This window comes from Astatotilapia calliptera, chromosome 6 (genome assembly GCF_964374335.1).
Source record: "Astatotilapia calliptera chromosome 6, fAstCal68.1, whole genome shotgun sequence".
NCBI classification, from domain to species: Eukaryota; Metazoa; Chordata; class Actinopteri; order Cichliformes; family Cichlidae; genus Astatotilapia; species Astatotilapia calliptera.
The window spans coordinates 36,914,696-36,935,662 of NC_137427.1; the positions used below are offsets into that span (position 1 = coordinate 36,914,696).

At 42.5% G+C, this 20,967-nt stretch overlaps 1 protein-coding gene across 2 annotated transcripts; it reads right to left on the minus strand.

The window, feature by feature from the left end:
• Positions 1 to 165: 165 nt before the first annotated feature.
• On the minus strand, positions 166 to 19,082 carry trmt1 (tRNA methyltransferase 1). 2 transcript variants are annotated; one of them, XM_080303234.1, is made up of 17 exons: positions 18,820 to 18,922; positions 18,637 to 18,693; positions 17,576 to 17,941; positions 13,940 to 14,129; positions 11,497 to 11,684; positions 11,156 to 11,271; positions 10,315 to 10,427; positions 8,143 to 8,291; positions 7,790 to 7,873; positions 7,417 to 7,486; positions 4,306 to 4,440; positions 4,033 to 4,118; positions 2,827 to 2,935; positions 2,565 to 2,641; positions 2,335 to 2,454; positions 1,157 to 1,271; positions 166 to 435 (listed from the first exon to the last, which is right to left on the minus strand). In XM_080303234.1, exons 3-17 carry the CDS (start codon positions 17,926 to 17,928, stop codon positions 361 to 363), a joined length of 1,980 nt encoding a protein of 659 aa, XP_080159360.1. In that variant the 5' UTR covers positions 17,929 to 17,941; positions 18,637 to 18,693; positions 18,820 to 18,922; the 3' UTR covers positions 166 to 360. The 2 variants fall into 2 exon arrangements, with proteins under 2 accessions (XP_080159360.1, XP_026027665.2); XM_026171880.2 differs by lacking the exon at positions 18,637 to 18,693 and having other exon boundaries at positions 18,820 to 19,082.
• Positions 19,083 to 20,967: the final 1,885 nt, after the last annotated feature.

The following is a 20,967-nucleotide window of genomic DNA, read 5'->3' on the forward strand; positions in this document are numbered from 1 at the left end:
CTAAATGGCTGCTGAGGTGCTATACAAGCAACTGTTTTTATAGTGGAAACGTAAAGAAAACTATACAAAGAGGTGCTTTTCATAACGATTTGACCTTTTGAGTGACAAAGGTGTGTCAGATTATAATCGTCCACCTGATGTTATTTATGAATATCAAAAACAGTCTCACAGCAATGACTTTATTGGTGTGAACACAGGCTGACAGTCAAAAAGAAAAAACCCTCTGGTATAGAACTAAATCATGGAAATGTTATGTACAGTAACTTTTAAAAGCCAAAACAGTCTGCTGCGCAACATTCAAACATCCATTCAAATTCCAGAAATAAGATTATTTTAAAATAAAGGAAAAATATAGAGTCATCACTCTGTTTTCTGTTCATTTGTCTGCTCCGAGTCATGGAAGTAGCAGCACTCGTCTCCGTGGGTACATGTTCCCTGAAAGACAAAAATAAAGAAATACTCATGAAAGCTGTTGGATTCTGATGTAGTAACGTCTGAACAGCCAGCAGTATGTTTTGGCTGTGGCTGCCGAGGCAGCGCGCAGCTTCTCTGGCAGGAAACCAGCAGTGTGTGGCGACCTGCCAAAGCAACCTATGGAGAAGACTAATTCGTCAGCACGAGTCTGCCGTTTCATTTTCCGCCCAGGACATCGAGACTTTACGGGACTAATTAGTATTTAGGTAATTGCCTGCCTTTAATTCAGAGGGACTTGAGTGTGCCAACAGTATGATAAAGAACCCGACGTGCTGAAGCGATCCTCACCTGCAGCGACTCCGTCAGCTGCTGCAACAGTAACGATGCTTTCTGCTCTTCTTCTCATTTTACTGTGCTGTGCACAAACATAGTTCTAAATGTTAAACAGGCAGAAACCCTTTTCACGTACTCCTAGTTTGTGAGAAAACCCCTCTGAGCAGAACCATGCCTGGGGTGGGCAGCCTTTTGCACAGATGGCCTCTTAGCTTTAAATGCCCAGCAGCCACAAGAACAGCATCATTTTGGTCTCCACCAAGTCATTACCAAAATGTTATGCTATGTTCACCAGCTAGTCACCATTTTCACCTTCAGTTGAGTGGGATGCAGGTAAAAGCACTATTTAAGAGTTTTTAATGTAAAAAAAAAAAAAAAGTGTATTTAGGTTGTGTTTAGTAAATCTGACCTGTTTGAACTTCTTGCAGGGGAAGGTCTTGAGCTGAGAAGAGTCTGTGATCTGGTTCTTTCTCTTGTTCTGGAACTTTTTCCTCTTGTCTTGCAGGTCAGCAGAGATTCCACCACTGAAGGAGAGAACAAATGAGGAGAAAGATTAACAGGAAACCAGAGAAAAGAGAATAAAAAAAATAAATAAGTGGAGATGATAGAAGGAGCAACATGTGCAAGAAACAAAGAACACTGGAAGTACATGGACACAGCTTTTTTTTCTCTCCAAAGAAAAACTCAGGACTACTTTAAGTAACTAAACTAATTCAGGGTATTTAAGGTTTGGGGTTTTTTCCTACGAGGGCAATCTCAAAAGTAAGGTCACCTATCGTTTTAGAAATATTTACATCATTTTAAAGGTTGAAGAATTATTTATTTTTCTACATAATCACCATTTCACTCGCTGCATTTTTGCAGATGCTGTGGCAGTTTTACAATGCCCATGTCATACCCGCTTGCTGGCGCCACACAATCACCTTCTGGACAAATATTCTTTCAACTTTAGGAACAGGTGGGAGTCACTGGGTGCCTAGTCCGGATTGTAGGATGGGTGGGTGATGAAGTTCCAACCAAAGTTTTGCAGGAGAGTGACAATTTGACGAGCGATGTGCGGTCGCGCGTTGTCGTGGAGAATGCTTACGCCCTTGCTCAGCATTCCTCTTCTCTGGTTCTGAATTGCCCTTCTGAGTTTTTTTTCAGTGTTTCACAGTACCTGTCAGCATTTATTGTGGCAGAAAGTCAACCAACAATACCCCCTGCACGCACTTGGCGGTAGCGTTCAGCGAGAGCTCCATTTTCATAGGGCTGCCAAGCCAAGATGGAGCGTCCCAGCGAAGCTGCGCATGCTTGTTCGGGAGTGGAGGAAGCACCGATCACAACAGTGTGGCAAACAGCCGTATGAACAGTTTCTCTACGTCACCACTGCTTTGGAGACCTTAGTTCTGGGTTTGCCCTCGTATTTCTGTTGTGTTTTGTGCGTCTTTGCAGTTTTTTCTGAAGTTGCAGTGTGTTTGACCATTCAAGGCCACCGTACTTCTTGATTCAACTGACACACATTTTAGCTGCTTTGGAAACATCAGCATGTGACACTTGTGACCTCTGGACTATTAAAAAAACGAACAAACTTGTTGTTATGGTTACCCAGCTTTGGCGCGAGCTTTGGGTCCCCAGAAGGCCTGAGGATTCTCCTGGAACCGGGTCAGGTGGCGCTTACGGGACTGAGGGTTGGCGTCCTCCCTTACAGTGAAACAGGCCTCAAAGCTACATACACACAAACATTACAGATCTGCAGGTTAGGGCTGTGCATTTTTCAGAGACAGTGGAATCTTTTAAAGCGGTAAATGTGCTCCTGATGGCTCAAAGTGGCTCACCTGGGCTCAGTGGAGAGGATCTTGAATGCGGGGCTGGTCGGAGATAATTTCTCCCTCTTTACAGGGTTGATTTTCTCCTGCAGCAGATCATCAAACATGCATGTGTGACTTTAAATGTGTTACACGATTCTGAATAAGCATGTTCACTTTTTATTTAGTGTCGACATTTCCAGCAGGACATGGAAATGTTTAAGCAACAACAGCGTGTGGCTGTGTTCAGGATTACAAAAAATAGCTTTTCTTTTTCTCCTGTAAAGTTTACCCAGCATCGCATGATGTCCCAGATGGCTGCAGGAGGGGCGTCTGTTTTGATGGCGTTTTTACAGGCGTGAGAGAGGGAGACCCTGTGGCCAGCATGGAGGAGAGCAGACCTGAAAAGAGTGAGATAGAGGAAGGATGATTCAGTTTGTGAGAAATGTGAGAGGAGGAAGGTTTTCCCTACAAACAGACAAACGGAAAGCCACGGGTAAGATATTTTTTTTCCTCCTGGAATCACTGAAAACAAACAAATGTGGACATTCACACATGCACAGCAGGAGAATAACCTAAACAACAAGGTAGAAGATGCCACAGACTCCGTGTTAGATATAAATGGATGAGAGCTTTAAAGCGGGGGCAGCTATGCTCATTTCCAACTCCATATTTTTTATTTAAGGATTATACTGGAGCTTTGTATACTTGACAGTTTAAAATAATCAAAATATTCTTATTAATTTGATCCAGGGCTTTGGTGCAGCAGCCGAGTTCATCGTCTGTCTGAAAGAAGCCATTTCAGCTCCCTTGCCTTCCCCTCTCCCCTTTCAGGATTGTTTCTTCTGATTGGCTGACCCTTGCAAACAAAAGATTGCAACAACAGGTGGTATGCCTCAGTCAAAGCCGTGTGTCAGATTTCAATATCAAGGTTTGACATGTCGTGTGGAAAGAGATGCTCTTTCAAGTTACTGCTGACTTCCTTCTATCAGCAAAGTGTGTGTGTGTGTGTGTGTGTGTGTGTGTGTGTGTGTGTGTGTGTGTGTGTGTGTGTTACACAGTGCTTTGTAACCTTTCTGGGTGTGTGACACCTTTCTAAAGAATACATTTTGCTGTCACTGACAATTCTCTAATCAAATAAAAACTTTTTTTTAAAGACAGTAGTGTCTAACAGTGTCTGTGTGTAGTTACACAATTACACATTTGCAAAGAGTTCTTTCACAGTAAAGCTGTATCAACCAGCGAAGCGAAGTGGCAATCAGAGAGCGCGTGAACAACACTCCACGATCAAAAATGACTGCGGGTGAAATAACCGCTGCCAACTGCTTCAAAGTGACATGCATCGAGTGAATCACTTCCTGTGCGGTCGCAGCTTACGACCTACAACTAAATTTAAGAAAGCATGAGTTGTAAGTCTTTAAGAAATGCATACAGACCATCAGTTGATGCAAACTGTGTGTGTGTGTGTGTGTGTGTGTGTGTGTGTGTGTGTGTGTACCTAAACTGGAGCAGGGATGGAGTATTGCAGTGCATCGTGCTGCTCAGATTGTCCACGGTGTAATAAAGCGGCACATCCTCCAACTCCTGAAACACAGAGCACGTCACAGGCAATGAAGCTTCAGTCTGACAGGAAACTACGACTGAAACGTGATCACAGTCTATCTCACACAACAAAAAGCCGGCTAACGCCACCAACCACACCCACAGGACAATCCCATTAAATAGCACCTGTTCCAGCAGTGAGAGCATATATAAGAAAGGGAATGAGTACCTCAGTCACCATGCTCAGCACGCCCTCAATGCGTTTAGATGTCCCAAACCTGCAAGGGTTCCCCAACACGGCAGACAAAACCTTCTGGACGAACTCCAGGTCGTGGATGGACTCTGCCCAGATCGGACCGCCCAGCTGCAAAGAGGAGAGGTAGAGGCTTCAAATGGAGTTTTATGCATGCCCACACAGTAACAACCAGAAACAAGCAGGCCAGTTTATGGACATATAAACCATTTAAGTCAGTGATTCCCAAAGTATGTGCTGGGGACCCCTGGTGAGTTGCAAGGGTAATGCAGGCAGTCAGCTTGAACTTACATCTATGTACAGTAATACATTTATATAAATTTATTTATTTCAATAAAAAAGTGAATTAAAGCTGGTAATAGCAGGTGGTTAGTTTGTGATATTACTCATTACTCCAACCTAAATTCACTGCTATTATATTGAAGTTGATGCCCTGTTTGGCAGGTGTGTTGCTTTAACACGGTGCATGTGACTGGGTAGCATTAGCAATTAATAGCCAACAGCCAGAGTCGTTTATGTTTCTTGAATGAAAATTTCAATGAATCCATCTTTCTCTCTTGTATTTTGATTAGAGTGAAAACTTTGGGAGGTCCCTGTGGGATTTTTCTGGTTTTAAGTGGGCCACTGCACCCTTGACTTTAAAGTCATTTTAAAAAAACTTTAATGGAGAAAAAAAAAGTCAGCTACCTTTACATTTGTTCCCAAATACAATAGAATCACATTTCAGTCAGAACCTCTACAGTCAGACTGTTTTGTTCCATCAGCAGTCATTTATGTGGCCACTTGGCGCTGCTCTGGGACCGGTCATATGGAAAGCCAGGTGAGAGAACAGAGCAGCCATACAGGGAGTAGAGAATTATTAGGCAAATGAGTATTTTGTCCACATCATCCTCTTCATGCATGTTGTCTTACTCCAAGCTGTATAGGCTCGAAAGCCTACTACCAATTAAGCATATTAGGTGATGTGCATCTCTGTAATGAGAAGGGGTGTGGTCTAATGACATCAACACCCTATATCAGGTGTGCATAATTATTAGGCAACGTCCTTTCCTTTGGCAAAATGGGTCAAAAGAAGGACTTGACAGGCTCAGAAAAGTCAAAAATAGTGAGATATCTTGCAGAGGGATGCAGCAGTCTGAAAATTGCAAAGCTTCTGAAGCGTGATCATCGAACAATCAAGCGTTTCATTCAAAATAGTCAACAGGGTCGCAAGAAGGGTGTGGAAAAACCAAGGCACAAAATAACTGCTCATGAACTGAGAAAAGTCAAGCGTGCAGCTGCCAAGATGCCACTTGCCACCAGTTTGGCCATATTTCAGAGCTGCAACATCACTGGAGTGCCCAAAAGCACAAGGTGTGCAATACTCAGAGATATGGCCAAGGTAAGAAAGGCTGAAAGATGACCACCACTGAACAAGACACACAAGCTGAAACGTCAAGACTGGGCCAAGAAATATCTCAAGACTGGTTTTTCTAAGGTTTTATGGACTGATGAAATGAGAGTGAGTCTTGATGGGCCAGATGGATGGGCCCGTGGCTGGATTGGTAAAGGGCAGAGAGCTCCAGTCCGACTCAGACGCCAGCAAGGTGGAGGTGGAGTACTGGTTTGGGCTGGTATCATCAAAGATGAGCTTGTGGGGCCTTTTCGGGTTGAGGATGGAGTCAAGCTCAACTCCCAGTCCTACTGCCAGTTTCTGGAAGACACCTTCTTCAAGCAGTGGTACAGGAAGAAGTCTGCATCCTTCAAGAAAAACATGATTTTCATGCAGGACAATGCTCCATCACACGCGTCCAAGTACTCCACAGCGTGGCTGGCAAGAAAGGGTATAAAAGAAGAAAAACTAATGACATGGCCACCTTGTTCGCCTGATCTGAACCCCATTGAGAACCTGTGGTCCATCATCAAATGTGAGATTTACAAGGAGGGAAAACAGTGCACCTCTCTGAACAGTGTCTGGGAGGCTGTGGTTGCTGCTGCACGCAATGTTGATGGTGAACAGATCAAAACACTGACAGAATCCATGGATGGCAGGCTTTTGAGTGTCCTTGCAAAGAAAGGTGGCTATATTGGTCGCTGATTTGTTTTTGTTTTGTTTTTGAATGTCAGAAATGTATATTTGTGAATGTGGAGATGTTATATTGGTTTCACTGGTAAAAATAAATAATTGAAATGGGTATATATTTGTTTTTTGTTAAGTTGCCTAATAATTATGCACAGCAATAGTCACCTGCACACACAGATATCCCCCTAAAATAGCTAAAACTAAAAACTACTTCCAAAAACATTCAGCTTTGATATTAATGAGTTTTTTGGGTTCATTGAGAACATGGTTGTTGTTCAATAATAAAATTATTCCTCAAAAATACAACTTGCCTAATAATTCTGCACTCCCTGTAAATGACAACACAACCACACTGATTTGACTGGACACAGCACAACAGGTGGAGTTGGGTTGCTAGGCAACCTACAGATGCCCACAAACTCTAGGTAGGACAAAACAGCTTCAAAACTGTGCTCTGTATTACAAACATAAGATCAGCTGATGTGATTGGTGTTAGTCCTGCATGAACCAGCACTACACTCGACATTCTGATGTTTTTCAATTGAATCCACAGTTTCCACAGTCTGATAACTTGTGCTGCAAAGTCAATGAAGGCGATTTTAGAGTACTTCATTATTCCATCTGCTAAGACATTTTATAGAAATGCTAATTTCACTTCCCAGCAGCACTTAGCACCTCCCCACAGTGCCAAAACTAGTACCAAATGGTTTGCCAACCATGTTATTACTGTGCTCGATTAGCGTAAACCCCACACAGAATCTGTGAAGTATTTTCAAGAGGAAGATCCACCCGACAAGCTGAAGGCAGCTGTCAAAGCAACCTGGGCTTCAGTAACACCTCAGCAGGGCCAAAAGCTGATCGCCTCCATACAGTAATATGTGGTAAGGAGGAGGCCCAGCCAAGTACTGTGAATGTATCAGTGATCATATGCTTGAGAAGTGGGACATTTCTGCCATAACCACCAAAACAAAAACTGTAACCCAGAGCGAATGCTAGCACACTGACGTGACGTGTTTGTGCATCACCTGATGTCTCTGTCCGCAGTGCTCACATTCTGGTCCAACCGGTGGCCCGGTGGCAGCAGAATACTTCATGCTGAAATCAAACAGACATCGACTTTACCGCACGCAGTGATCATCAAGTAACACAGAGGGGTTCTCTGAACAGCAAACCTCACATTTAATAGTAAAGCATTTAGCCAAACGTATCCATCCATGGCTCCTTGAAGTCAACCTTTTGATTGAGTTCAACCTAAGATTTTTACATCCAAAAAGAAACAGAAACACCATAAACTGAGGACTTTATTTCAAGCCGCCAGTTCACTGATGAGCACACCTCGACTGAACCATCACACACAGAACCTCATTAGAAGCAGCAGCAGAGTGTTTAGTGTCTCACTGTTTTCCGTTGCTTGTTCTCCTGCCCATTCTCTGCAAGTGGAAAGCCCCGCAGCCGACACAGTTGTACACCAGCGCCTGCTTACTGCAACAAAGAGAGACGGGACGCAACTGCAGTGTCATTTTGTGTTTCAATACTGAGCACATCAGTCATAATATCATCTTTTAGTGTCACGTACCCAGATTTCTATTATTCTATTAGCACTTTACTTTTACCCTCACAAATCCCCCTGCTGCTGTTACTTTGTGCATTTGTTCCTGCAGTGACCCAGTTTCAGGATCATTCATCTTTCATCACACAGGATAGATCAGCCTTTGTTAGCAGACAGTGTGTGCGTGTGTGTGAGCGAGCACCTGGCTGAGTTTTTGACTGTAGCCTGTCCTGTGAAGACGCGGACGAAGACTCGAATGTAAAAGTCGACGCTGACGGACAGCAGGGGCTGGATGTATCGCTGGTACACTCCTGCCCTCTGGTCCAAACTGTGCAGGATGATACGCAGAGCCTGGAGTTCAAAGATGGAGAGAGGCACGTATTCAGCACTTTTTTTTTCTCTTGCTGTGAAAATCTGGAAAACATCTCGGATCTGTTTACAGGGATGTGAGGAAATTATGTTGGATAAGAAGTTTTATTCAGCTGCAGAGGGGTTTCTTTTTCATCAAATCAAATAGAATTTATGAGTTTTTTTTAATGATCCTTGCATTTATGTTCCATTACTGCCACTCACAGCTAGAGATTGTGTGAATTCCACTACTGTGTGGAAAACTACTTGTGCTATATGCAGCATGAAATCAGATCATGATAGCACATGAGAAGGTGGGAAAAAGAAGAAAAGACCTTTATGAGAACACCACACATGTTCTGGCTGTGGTGCAAACACATTCACCAGTTGCTCTTTTCTTGTATTTCTGCCAAAGAAAATATTCAACGAGAACGGCGTTGTCTACACGATGACTCTTTGGATGGTTGCCCAAGCATACTGTGTAATTTATTGTTATCCATCTGGATCCCACTGAGACAGCTGCATGTTTGACTTAGATGACTCGATAAGCCCTTCACCCTTATTTTAAAAAGCCACCTACAGTCTTCCTGTCTCATGTTTCCCTACAGGCAGGTAACAGTCGTGACTTTCACTCATCAAATAAGTGTAAAATTTATCCTTCTGCTTTTCAAACATGTAGAATTGTGTGGTATATATTTTATGTCTTTTACTTTTTTCTGTATTTTTTGCATATATTTTGTTATTTTACTAATATTTCATTTCAATCCAATTCATTTTTATTTATATAGTGCCAAATCACAACAACAGTCTCCTTATATTATAAAGGTAAAGACCCTGCAATAATACAGAGAAAACTCACAAATCTGACAAAACATGAGAAAGCACTTAGTGATGGTGGGAAAGAAAAACTCCCTTTTAACAGGAAGAAACCTCCAGCAGAACCAGGCTCAGGGAGGGGCGGGGCCATCTGCTGTGACCCGTTGGGATGAGGGGAGGGAGACGAGACAAAGGCATACTGTGAACGTGATCCAAAGATTAATCAATTACTAATAATTAAACACATAATGAGTTTAGAAGAAACACCCAGTGGATCAGGGGAAGCACCGAGCAGCCAAGGCCTATTGCTGCATATATAAGGGAGGATTCGGGGTCACCTGATCCAACCCTAACTTTATCCCTTATCAAAAAGGAAAGTTTTAAGCCTAATCTTAAAGGTAGAGAGTGTTTGTCTCCCAAATCTTAACAGGAAAGGGAGCCACAAGTAAGCCTGCAGTCTGAGAGTGAAGTTATCTACTGGGGTGATACAGTACTCTGAGGTTTTTAAGATAAGATGGGGGATGATTATTAAAGATCTTTTATGTCCTGGATTTAACAGGGAGCCAGTGAAGAGAAGCCAAAACAGGAGAAATATGTTCTTCCTTTCTAGTCCCTGTCAGTACTCTCGCTGCATCATTTTGGATCAACTGAAGGCTTTTCAGGGAGTTTTCTAATTACATGTAATAAAACAGTCAATTCTGAGTCTCTCATCCCGAAACTGACTCCAACATCTTGGACTGCAGCTGGTGACGGCTGTCCCGGTGATCCGTTACTAGCCGGAGGTCCAACTTACACTGTACCTGAAGCAAGTGCAGGCTTGATGCCTTCAGGTTGAACAGAAAGTAGAGTCACCATCTGCGGTCCAAAATGGAGGAGCTGGAGATGATCCACAAGAAGAGGAACTTCTGGAGAGGTAGCCAATCATTGCTCTGCTATTTCTTTTCCCAAAGTGTGCACACTGAAGGATTATAACCTCAGACAATCGCAACAAGAATAAAATATCATTTGTTTTTGACGTCACGAAAACTCACTTGGCTAAATTGAACGTACGATTACTTACAGCGTCACCGTCTCACTCAGATACATTCTGCATGCTTACACACTAATGCAAACATGACTGTGCATGTACTGCAATGTGTCATTTTCACATTTCTGAGAGTGAGCCAGAGTGTGGAGAGTGTTTGTTTGTGTGTATACTCTGTGCCCTCACCATTTCATGACAATATTTGGCTTTGATGGAGACTGAACCGTATTTGCTGTAGCAAGTCTCTCCACTGTTTCCTGCCATCACCGCCATGTCTGTACAGGTTATACATAAAAGACCTGAGAGGGGGGGGAGAGAAGACGAGAAATCTAAAAGACTGAAATTTATAAACCTGCAGTGGCAGCTTAACCGTGTAGATTAGACATCATACATATACACACACACACACACACACACACACACACACACACACACACACACACACACACACACACACACACACACACACACACACACACACACACACACACACACACTATTCTCTGCTTTGTGACAAACAAAGTGATTTTGACACTTAAAGTGGATCAAACCAAACAAGAATTATTTCACTAACAATCTCTCGCCCACTGCCAAACTGATTTTATGGTGAATTTTGAAAAGTAATCTGAATTCACTTCAGATGCAAAGCAGTGTTGAAAACAGCTCCGTGTGGTGTCAGCTTCTACCTCCATTATTGGGCTACATACAACAGGCCATTAAGCTGGCAAGGAGCACTTTACCGAGCTCCTTAGTGTACGATCTTTACTTTAGAATATGAAGCACCTAGAGGTGGCTGTTGTTGTGATTTGTTGCTATAAAAATCACATTTAATTGAAACTTTCAGCCAGTTAACATTTAGTCTATCACACACATGCACCATGCTGTTGGCTTTTTAAAAGACTGCATACATGCATGTGTCAGCAGCCTCTGCACTAGTTGAATATTTGCAGTTACAACAGTGATCTGAAACTTTCCACATCCCTGAAAGTGATGAAACCTAGAGGAGCTGCTACGGTGAACTACCCACCTCCTTCACTGACAGACTGAACGGCAGCATCCAGGAAAGAGGCCGGGCTACCGTAGGGATCCAGATCAATGACGTCATAGCGATCCTTCTTCGCTCGCATGTCATACATCAGCATGCTGTGTTTAAAACCCGAGAGAGAAATTTTTATTTATTTATCTTAAATGGTAAATTTGGATAAAAGCAACAAAAAAAGATGCTCATGAGAAATGTGAACAGGAGGTCAAAGGTCAAAAGTGAAGAACAATGAAACAAGAAGTAATGGGGGGGAAAGAAGATGGTACTGAACAGTGGAGCTGATAAAAGTGGGAAGTAAAGCAGCAGAACATGCTGACTAGTCATACCTGGCATCTCTGCAGCTGGCCTGGAGCAGGTGGCTCACTCCGTTGTACTGGGCATTCCTGGCGATCAGAGCCGCCGCCTTAGCAGAGAAGTCGTTGGCAGTGACGCTCTGCAGGCCTGGGACCTCCAGAGCAAAACGCACCGAGCGCAAACCAGATGCTGCTAGGCCCTCCAGGACACGCAGACCACGCTGACACAAAAGGTTTGGGGAAACACACTTAACGTTCCACAAAGACACACACACGCACTCTTTGGCCTCTTGGCAGCAACAGAAACAAGTCCTGAAAACGAAAATTACACATTGCCGGCCAAAAATTACGAGCTCTTTAATCAAAGAGTTGCTTTACGTTTTTGAATATACACCACATCTTCCAAATATATGGTGTAGTAGTCTCTGATATAATTCAGGTGTTCCTATCACTTCCAAGGCCACAGGTGTATAAAAACAAGCAAATTTGTGGGAACAGTTTGGGGATGGCCCCTTCCTGTTCCAGCATGACTGCACATCAGTGCACAAAGCAAAGTCCATAAAGACACGGATGAGCGAGTTTGGTTTGGAACAACTTGACTGGCTTTCACAGAATCCTGACCTCAACTCGACAGAACACCTTCGGGATGAATTAGAGTGGAGACTGTTAGCCAGGGCTTCTCATCCAATATCTGTGTCTCACCTCACAATACACTTCTACAAGAATGCTCAAAAATTCCCATAAGCACTCCTAAACCTTGAGTAAGATTTTCCCACAAGAGAGCAAGTTTACAGTTACAACTAGATTTACTCTCATTTCGCTTCATTTTGGTCTCCAATAACTCGATAATAACAATAAAAAAAGAATCCAACTCTTTAACAACAACATTCTTCACTGAGCTCATGATTGATCATCGACTCTGCAAAAGAATGCAAAGACTGACTGGAAGACACAGAAACAGTGCTGAGGAGGATTTTATGTTTACTTATATGGAACAACTCTTTATTTTTCTCAGGTCAATTCACAACTGCTGGAACAGAAAATGTGAAAACGTTGCTCCCTCTGTGTACATATTCCCTCAAAGGCTACGTTCACACTGCAGGTCTTAATGCTCAATTCCGATTTTTTGATCAAATCCGATTTTTTTGTCTGCGTGTTCACACTACAAATAAAATGCGACAGCAAACGCGCTCTAGTGTGAACGCTCAAAGCGGCCCGCATGCGCAAAAGAAGACTTCACACACAACGCGCTCTGTTTAGACCCAGAGCAAACAGTATTGTTTGACTGATGGCCCTTAATATAAAGAGTTCGGACTTTACATTTCCCAATTTTTGCTTTAAGTTATTTTGTTATTTACATAATAATGTAAATAACCTAATAATGATCCTTATTGCTGTTTTAGAGAGGAGCGGTGCTTCAAAGGATAGTTGCAGATTTCTGTCAGAATCTGCAGATTATACAGTACAAATAAAATGTTCACGTTTCTCCAACATCGTCTTCCCAACAGTTTCACTGACATCTACACTGGATGGCCAGAGAAGCGTTCGCGATGTCTTCTCTGGCGCTTCTCTGGCGCTGATAATTGGCGTCTGTCTTGTGTCAGTGACGTAAAAGACGGATTTAATGCGACCTGACCGTTCAAACAGCAGTCGCTTTCTAAAACATCGGATATGTATCGGATTCAGTACCACATACGAAAGTGACCCAGATCGGATTTGAAAATATCGGATTTGTGCCGTTCACACTGTCATACCATGATCGGATATGGGTCGCATAGGGTCAAAAAAAAAATCGGATTTGATGCGCTTTCGCCTGCAGTGTGAACGTAGCCAAAACAACATTTTCATTTTGAAGCTGGTCGCTGCTCTCATGTTTTTCCTTCCTTATTGAGAATTAATCAACTCAAAGTGAAACTGAAACTAATTAAAAAAATGTGAGAGCTGTATTCAGGGAAAGCTGGGATCACCAGCAACTGTTCTAATTAACAAAACAAAGACAAAAACCTTCAGTCTAATGACACTAATGAGATTATATCAACTTCATAACATGTTTTGAAGTTTCTTGAAAATGATCCAATTGCCTCTCGACCACTTGTGGCCCCCAAAGTGTGAAATTGGCCTCTATCGAAGGATTTTCCACTGGAACCAGTGCATATGATTTTAGCATGGGAGCTCCCTCTGGGCAGTAATAATACCTGGCTTTTAGATACAGAACCATTCACATAGAAATACAAGTACACCACTTGTTCTGCCTTGTTCATGTTCATTATCATCCTAAAGTCTTCAGATGGTATTTAATTTAACTTCCACACGTGAATAAATCAGGTTCTGGATCGTACGCATGAACAAAACCTTCTAAACTAGAAGCTGGATACATGTACCATTAAAATCCTGCATTTGTATTCATACATAGCAATAAAAGCCTGTTGGTGTGCCACTGCACTAAAAAATACATAAATAAATCACTCTTACATACCTCACATCTCTCCCCCGCAGCTGCCGTTACAGCTGGCTCCTCTGATCCGTTTTTCTCCTCCGTCTGTGCCTCGGCCTCGTTTGTCTCCTCTGACAGAGAGACCACCACCCTCTCCTGTTCGCCTGGCACCACCACCTTCACCCCTCGCTGAGCCAGCAGCTCTCTCGCAAACTCTGTGATCACAGCACATCTGGAAAGAAGAAAGGGAATGTTTACTTATAAACACACACGTGAGAGAAAAATGAGAACGGGGTCCAGGCAGAGCAGTAACTCTCAGGACTTTCTCTCTCCTTCAGACACATCTCCTGTGACACGGGAGATGTGTCCACACAGATGAAAGACCAATAAGAAAATTAGAGAGAGAAAAAAAAAAATCACAAATCCTGCTCTGTAGTTTCTTGTAGTTGTGGCTCGATCTTTCCAAAGATGCTCAAACAAGGTTGTCAAACAGCAACTGAGTGATGAGTTTTCTTTGTAAAGAGAGCAGCCGTGTCCTGCTGAAGGTTTTAGGTTTTCAGTCTTGAGTGTTGCTCTGAAGTGTTCGTCTCTCAAAACTACCTTGCAAAAAGACACATTTAATGAATCTAGATGGTTTCTTGAGAACAAAGAGCAGGTCTCGATTGTGCCACTATGTGGCCAGTAGTAAAAAATATATGTTATGGTTCGTTTTTTGTTTGTTTTTTGTTTGAATGGCAAGTTCTTAAAAATTCATCCTGTAAAAAAGAAAGGTCAACAAAGCTCAGGAAGTTTGTTGATTGTTTAACAATGCAAATACTTTTGAGGCCACTGTAGAAGCGATTTCTAACAATCTTCTCCCTGACCAGGGAAAGTCACCAGCATTTCAGGGGTTTTTGTGACTTTTTTCTATTAATTAACACACTTTTGTTAATGAAATGACAGGAAAAGCAGATTATTACTGTACATAAAGGATGGATGAAGCCACAGGGACGTCACCGTCTGATGAAAGTGAAATCCTGCCCCGAGGCAGGCCACTTCACCACCGGGACTCTTCTACTACCATGTTAAATGATGCAGTGTTCACGTTTTCCCAAACAGAATTGCACATTATGAACAGTTTTCCACTTTGGCTCAGTCCATTTTAAATGGGCTTTGGCCCCTAAAACAAAACATGCCTGTTTCTAATGCAGTGCTGCCTGAGGTCATCCAGTAATGATTTATGGCCTTGTCCAGTCCGCACAGAGATTTCTGTAATTTTACAGAATTTTTGGATTTTGATTTTTCTCAGATTGGTGAACCTGTGGCCAACTTTATTTCTGACAAACTGTCTCTCTAAGATGCTTTTTTGATTCTCCTTCATGTTACTGACCTGTTGCCAAATAACCTAATTAGTTGAAAAATGTTTGTCCGAGTGATCCTTTATAGTATCACTTACTTTTCCAGCCTTTATTCCCCACAGCCCAACGTTTAAGACGTGCAATTGCCATAAAATTCAAAATGAGCAAATAATTTAATAAAATGTCTAAGTTTATGCACTGCAATGTGTTTTTATTTACATTTTACACAGGGTCCCAACTTTTTGCACTTGGGATTATATACTGGTTTGTGTCTGTGTTGCTCTGGATAATTAATTAAACACGAGTTACTATAACAGAAACACAGGAAGAAGTGAGACTTCAGGACAGAGTCAATGCATGGATCATCTGAGCCATGAAAATAAAGAAACTGCATATGTTCACAGTGCATATGTTTGGGGAATACATACTATTTTATTAGTATAATGGGCATGCTAGACACAATTACCACCTGCTGTAATTTGTTTTACAGAAGTAATATCCTTGTGCTAAACAAAACGCTCTATTTACACCACATATTCCTACTAAACGCACATGTCACAGTTCACTGAGTCACTTTAGTGTTAATGTTAGGAGGTAGGGCTGGGCGATATGACCCAAAATTCATATCTCGATATTTTTTAGCTGGATGGCGATATAAGATATATCTCGATATATTTTTTTAAAGCCATAAAGTAAGAACAAGAAGAGAGTTCTTAGTCAAAGCTGTGTCCCAGATGTCACACAGGCACTTTTATTAACATAGAGCAGATGTACATAAAATTTACTCAAAAATAAATTATGAGCATTTATTAAATAATAATGCTCCATAAATAAAAGAAAACAATGTTGTTTTTGTGCATAACAAAAAGCTCACAATTGTGCAGTCAAAATGTAAACTAAAAGACGCTGAGCATAGTAACAAAGACAGATTTCACAGCTGCTCTGTTCCCTACTTGTACTGCGTGACTGACAGCCTGGAGTTTGAAATCCGCTTCGCAACCACGTCTCTTAACAGGTGCCATTTATGGTCCTTATACACAGTAGGGTAATATTACGTTGAAGCACAGTACGTATCACTCCGCGAGGCTCAGCCGTAATGCTCCGACAATCCATCAAGCGGTGCAGCTCCGTAGCTTATCAAAGTCGTACTAAAACATTTTTTGACAGATTGCTGAGCGCCGTGTTCCACATAAAATCGGTTCGCGGCCATCAAGCACAACCAGAATTCATACATAAGGCGCGCTGTCAACTTTTGAGAAAATGAAAGGATTTTAGTCCGTGCAGCACCTCTGGGCTGCATGGCGTTAGCGTGGTTAGCTCGTTAGCGTGGTTAGCTAGCTAACACATTGACGCCGTCCAGCCCCACGCACGGGGCGATGCGCAGTAACTCGTTAACGGAGATTTGCCGTGTCCATCTTGTCGCTTCCTGCAGGTGAAGCGATGGGGGAGGAGGGGGAGTTGTGTTCAGTGAAAGAGAGGCGAGGCCGAGTAACGTTGCGTAGAGACGGAAGTGGACGAAAGAGAGGCAAACTTGCGGCTCCACAAGTATAATTATAACGTAACATAGACTATATCGATATAAAGGATATTGTCAGATCTTATATCTCGTATAAAAATATATCGATATTTTTTAAAAACTCGATATATCGCCCAGCTCTATTAGGAGGGTATACTTAAGGCTACCGCACAGGTTACAGGAGTGGGTACAGAGCTGTATTCTAGGGGCGACCGCAGCTCAGGGGGTTGGGAAGCGCATCTGTAACCAGAAGGTTGCCGGTTTGATCCCCGGGCTCTGTGTCCTGGTCGTTGTGTCAAGACACTTTACCCTACCGCCTACTGGTGTTGGTGAGAGGGGCCGATGGCGCGATATGGCAGGCTCCCTTCTGTCAGGCTGCCCCAGGGCAGCTGTGACTACAACTGTAGCTTGCTTCCACCAGTGTGTGAATGCGAGAGTGAATGAATAGTGGCATTGTAAAGCGCTTTGGGTGCCTTGAAAAGCTCTATATAAATCCAATCAATTATTATTATTATTATTAGATTTAATCAGAGCTACAAAAATCAGTCTTAATTACATACCTACAGAGTTTAGCTTGTCCAACTCTCTGACATATAGACCCAACAAGTAGGGCCTTGTCTCTCTTTAATATGTTTCATAAAGTGTCAATGACATAGTCAAAACATGCTTATATCACATCTCAATGAGCCTGGAAAAACCTGGATTTAGACACCTTATTTTATCTAAATCACACTTTGACTGTTACTGTTCCATCAGTTTTTCTTTTAACATGGAGACAGTTGTGGATACTTTGCAAGTGGCAATAAAGGCGAAGTTCATACTCACGTTAAATCTCTGTTGAACTCCTGCACTGGGTTATAAAACACCTCATTGGCACTGGGGAACAAGATGGCTGCCTTTCCCTCTTTAACCACTGTCTCTCCTGGTAACAGTCCCACAGAAGGCATCTTCTCCTGGTCACCTGTAGAGATAGTGGCGGACTGGCCCGTGCCATTTGCTGAAGATTCAGCAGATGCAGCTGGAGGGTTAGAGGCAGGAACTTCAGTTTCCATGAATCTCACTCCCCTGCTAGCAGCAGCTGCACTCCACCGAAATCCGTGTCCGGCTGAATGCGTGCGAGAGGGATGCAGGTGATGGGAGATGATGAAGGGGAACAGCCGGGCTGTCCGCACCAGCATAAAGCCACAATGGCTGCAAGGAAACACACATTTAAAATGTCTTAAGTAATATGTTGGCTTAAAAAAAGAACAACCTCACAGTTTCCTCAACACAGACTTGAATCACGCACACCTTCAATAAAGAGCCGTTACATGCAATTCTTAATGGTACACTACAGCCTTGGCAGTCATCAGATCTCAAAAAATATGGGTTATTTTGTGTGAGACAGCACACACTACAACCATGACAATACCACATCAGTAGAGCTTGACTCGTCTGGAGTTCATGCTTTTGAAGAATCAATGGGTGTTCTGCCATTAACCATTAACCAGATGATCTCTAGCTGATTTCTTTGAATGAGCAGCTAAGCAGCTGTTAATCACTTTTTTGATTAATAAAAATAAATGAAAGTGAGAGGTGCAATTTTCTTAGTGTTCTTAGAAAAGCTTTAAACGGTAAATAGGTTTTCTGACCGAACTTGGAAACTCATATTTCATTTGTGATGTGACAAAAAGCCACATACCCGAGCCTTTCCTTTCACTGGAGTGTGAATGAACACATTCATATGCATTTTAGCACACTAGTTTATCGTGCTCATCAAAACGTTAATGGTATCCTTTGAGTCCCCAAAGAAGTTTTAACTTTTTAAATGGCTTACACAGCTGCTGCAGAGTACAGGTTCGCCCAGTCACTGATGGAATATCCTCTAAAATGTACTTTTAACTCACCTTTGTAGCTTCTACAGTTCAGTCGTTCAATAAAATAACAGTGAGTAAATCTCTGCTCTGTTGAAACGGAGCAGAAACGGATGTTACTACGGTAACGTTTCTGCATACAACATACATTATCGCCGCAAACTAATTAGCATGTTGACTAGCTAGGCTAAATAAGCAAAGGTTAAGTGCTTTTACCCGTGTCACCTCCTCTGCGTGGACACTGGCTCTCCTGTTTTCTCAGAAGTTTTATTATTTTGTTTCCAAAGCAACGGGCACCCCTGTGCTAGCTGTTTACTCTCTGTTACACACCGCTTGCGGTTCGCTCTCACATTAACACATGGAAGCTGCCATGTTTGAAGCGAGCGACTCTACGGAGGCCCGCGCGGGCAGAAAATAGAGCGCTAAAAAGGCTTGCTCCCCGCCCCCTCCCCTAACCTCCGCCTACAGCCATGTAATGTAAGGGAAACTGTGTAACGTGAGGACACATGAGAGAGAGGGTCTATCGCTCTGCCGCTGCGCAAACTGGCCTACTTTCCCCCGCAGTGAACATGCGAGGAAACTGGAAAACACATCATGAATAATCTAATTTAATCTCACCGTGCCCGAAGTTAGTGATGCATTCTGATGAAAAGGCTAAACATAGCCTATGGATTAACTCAGACCTATGATGTGAGGAGATAAAAACTGCCTTAGAGAGAATAAGGTCAGCTCGGGTCAGTGCCGTGCGGCTGTACGCGTTGTACAGGAGCGGTTAATGAAATGTAGGTCGTTATTGCGTGACAATGATGAGACAATTAAAAGCTTGCATTTGTGCTGCTCTTGCCATTTTCTTGCAGATGACAATGCTGTCACACCCAGGGTACTGTGAGTATGTATTTCCTGTCTTATTTTTATTGTAGAGAACAATGCTGGAAAGCTGTAGCCGCACCAACTACAAGGGCTTTTTGCACAATATCAGCAGTGCAGTCCAGAAGAGGGTCACTGTGTCACTGTCTCTGTTTTGTCCTTCTGTGGCAATCTAATTACCACACAGCAAACGCGGGTCTGTTAATATCCCAGTAGATAAAAACGACATTTTTATTCAGATAATGTGGCGAACATTAGAACCCAGCAGTTCCTAGCAAGCATGATCTCCCCTACAATAAGCCCGACTTCCTAGACAGTTATGTCCTATTTCAGATGCTTGTCCTTTATTCGATTATCTTTTATTGCCACTGCAGAAATCCTATCACTTTGTACTCATTATTTAAAAGCATAAAACATGCTGAAAACATTGTGATTCATAAACTCACTGGACACTTTATCAGCTACACCTCTTCATCTACTTGTAAATTCAGTTTTTGAATCAGTCAATCCCATGACATCAGCTCAGTGCATTCACACCGGTAGATATGGTCAAGATAGCCTGCTCACGTTTGATGTCCAAAATATCTAGTGAGCCCCAGTTCTCTGGGTGAAAATGCCTTGTTGATGTCAGAGGTCAAAGGAGAATTGCCAGACTGCTTCAAGCTGAAGGCAACAGCAATGAAATAACCACTTGTTAAAACCAAGGTATGCAGAAGAGCATCTCTGAATGCACAACATGTCAAACCTTGAAGAAGGTGCACTACAGCAGCAGCAGACTGTACTGCTGTCAGCTAAGAACAGGAAACTGAGGTTACAGTTGACAGGGGCTCAAAAAAAATGAGATAAGCGAAGGTTGGAAAAATGCTGTCTGGTGTGAGGCATCTTTGCATGGATCCATCCTTCAGATCCGTCACTGTACTCAAGTAGTGTCCACAGTCACCAGATCCCAATCCAGTAGACAACTTTCAGGATTGGAATGGGAGGCTGACATGATGAATGTGCAGCTATCAAATCTGCAGCAACTGTGTGATGCTGTCATGTCAAATATGGACCAAAATCTCAGAGGAATGCTTCCACACGTTGTTGAATGTGTGCCACAGAAAATGCCTTCAAAATCAGCTGATTGCAACTTTTATGAGTCTTACTACGAGCCTGCATTGAGGCCAAGATTATTTTGATAAAATACTTGCATGTTTTTTTCAGGTTTCAACAAGGTGCTCTGCTACACCTACAGCTCTACTGAAGCATAAGATGTATGGAAATGTACACTACAGCATTCTATATGATAATAATAATAATAATGGATTGCATTTATATAGCGCTTTTCGGGACCCCTCGAAGTGCTTTACAATACCACTATTCATTCACTCTCACATTCATACACTGGTGAAGGGAAACCACAGTTGTAGCTTGTAGCTATATGAGTACTGTAACAACTGCTAAAGCCATTACTGGTTTAAGTACAGTTTCTCTCACTATATTTTTTTTACATTAACA

Coding starts and splice junctions, on each gene's coding strand:
- trmt1 (XM_026171880.2), bottom strand. CDS start 17,928: ATGCTGGTGCGGACAGCCCGGCTGTTCCCCTTCATCATCTCCCATCAC. Junction 10,428..11,155: donor TCAGTCTGTCAGTGAAGGAG/GTGGGTAGTTCA, acceptor CCCCCCTCTCAG/GTCTTTTATGTATAACCTGT. Junction 1,272..2,334: donor AAAGCTCGCGCCAAAGCTGG/GTAACCATAACA, acceptor TCTCTCCTTCAG/TGGTGGAATCTCTGCTGACC.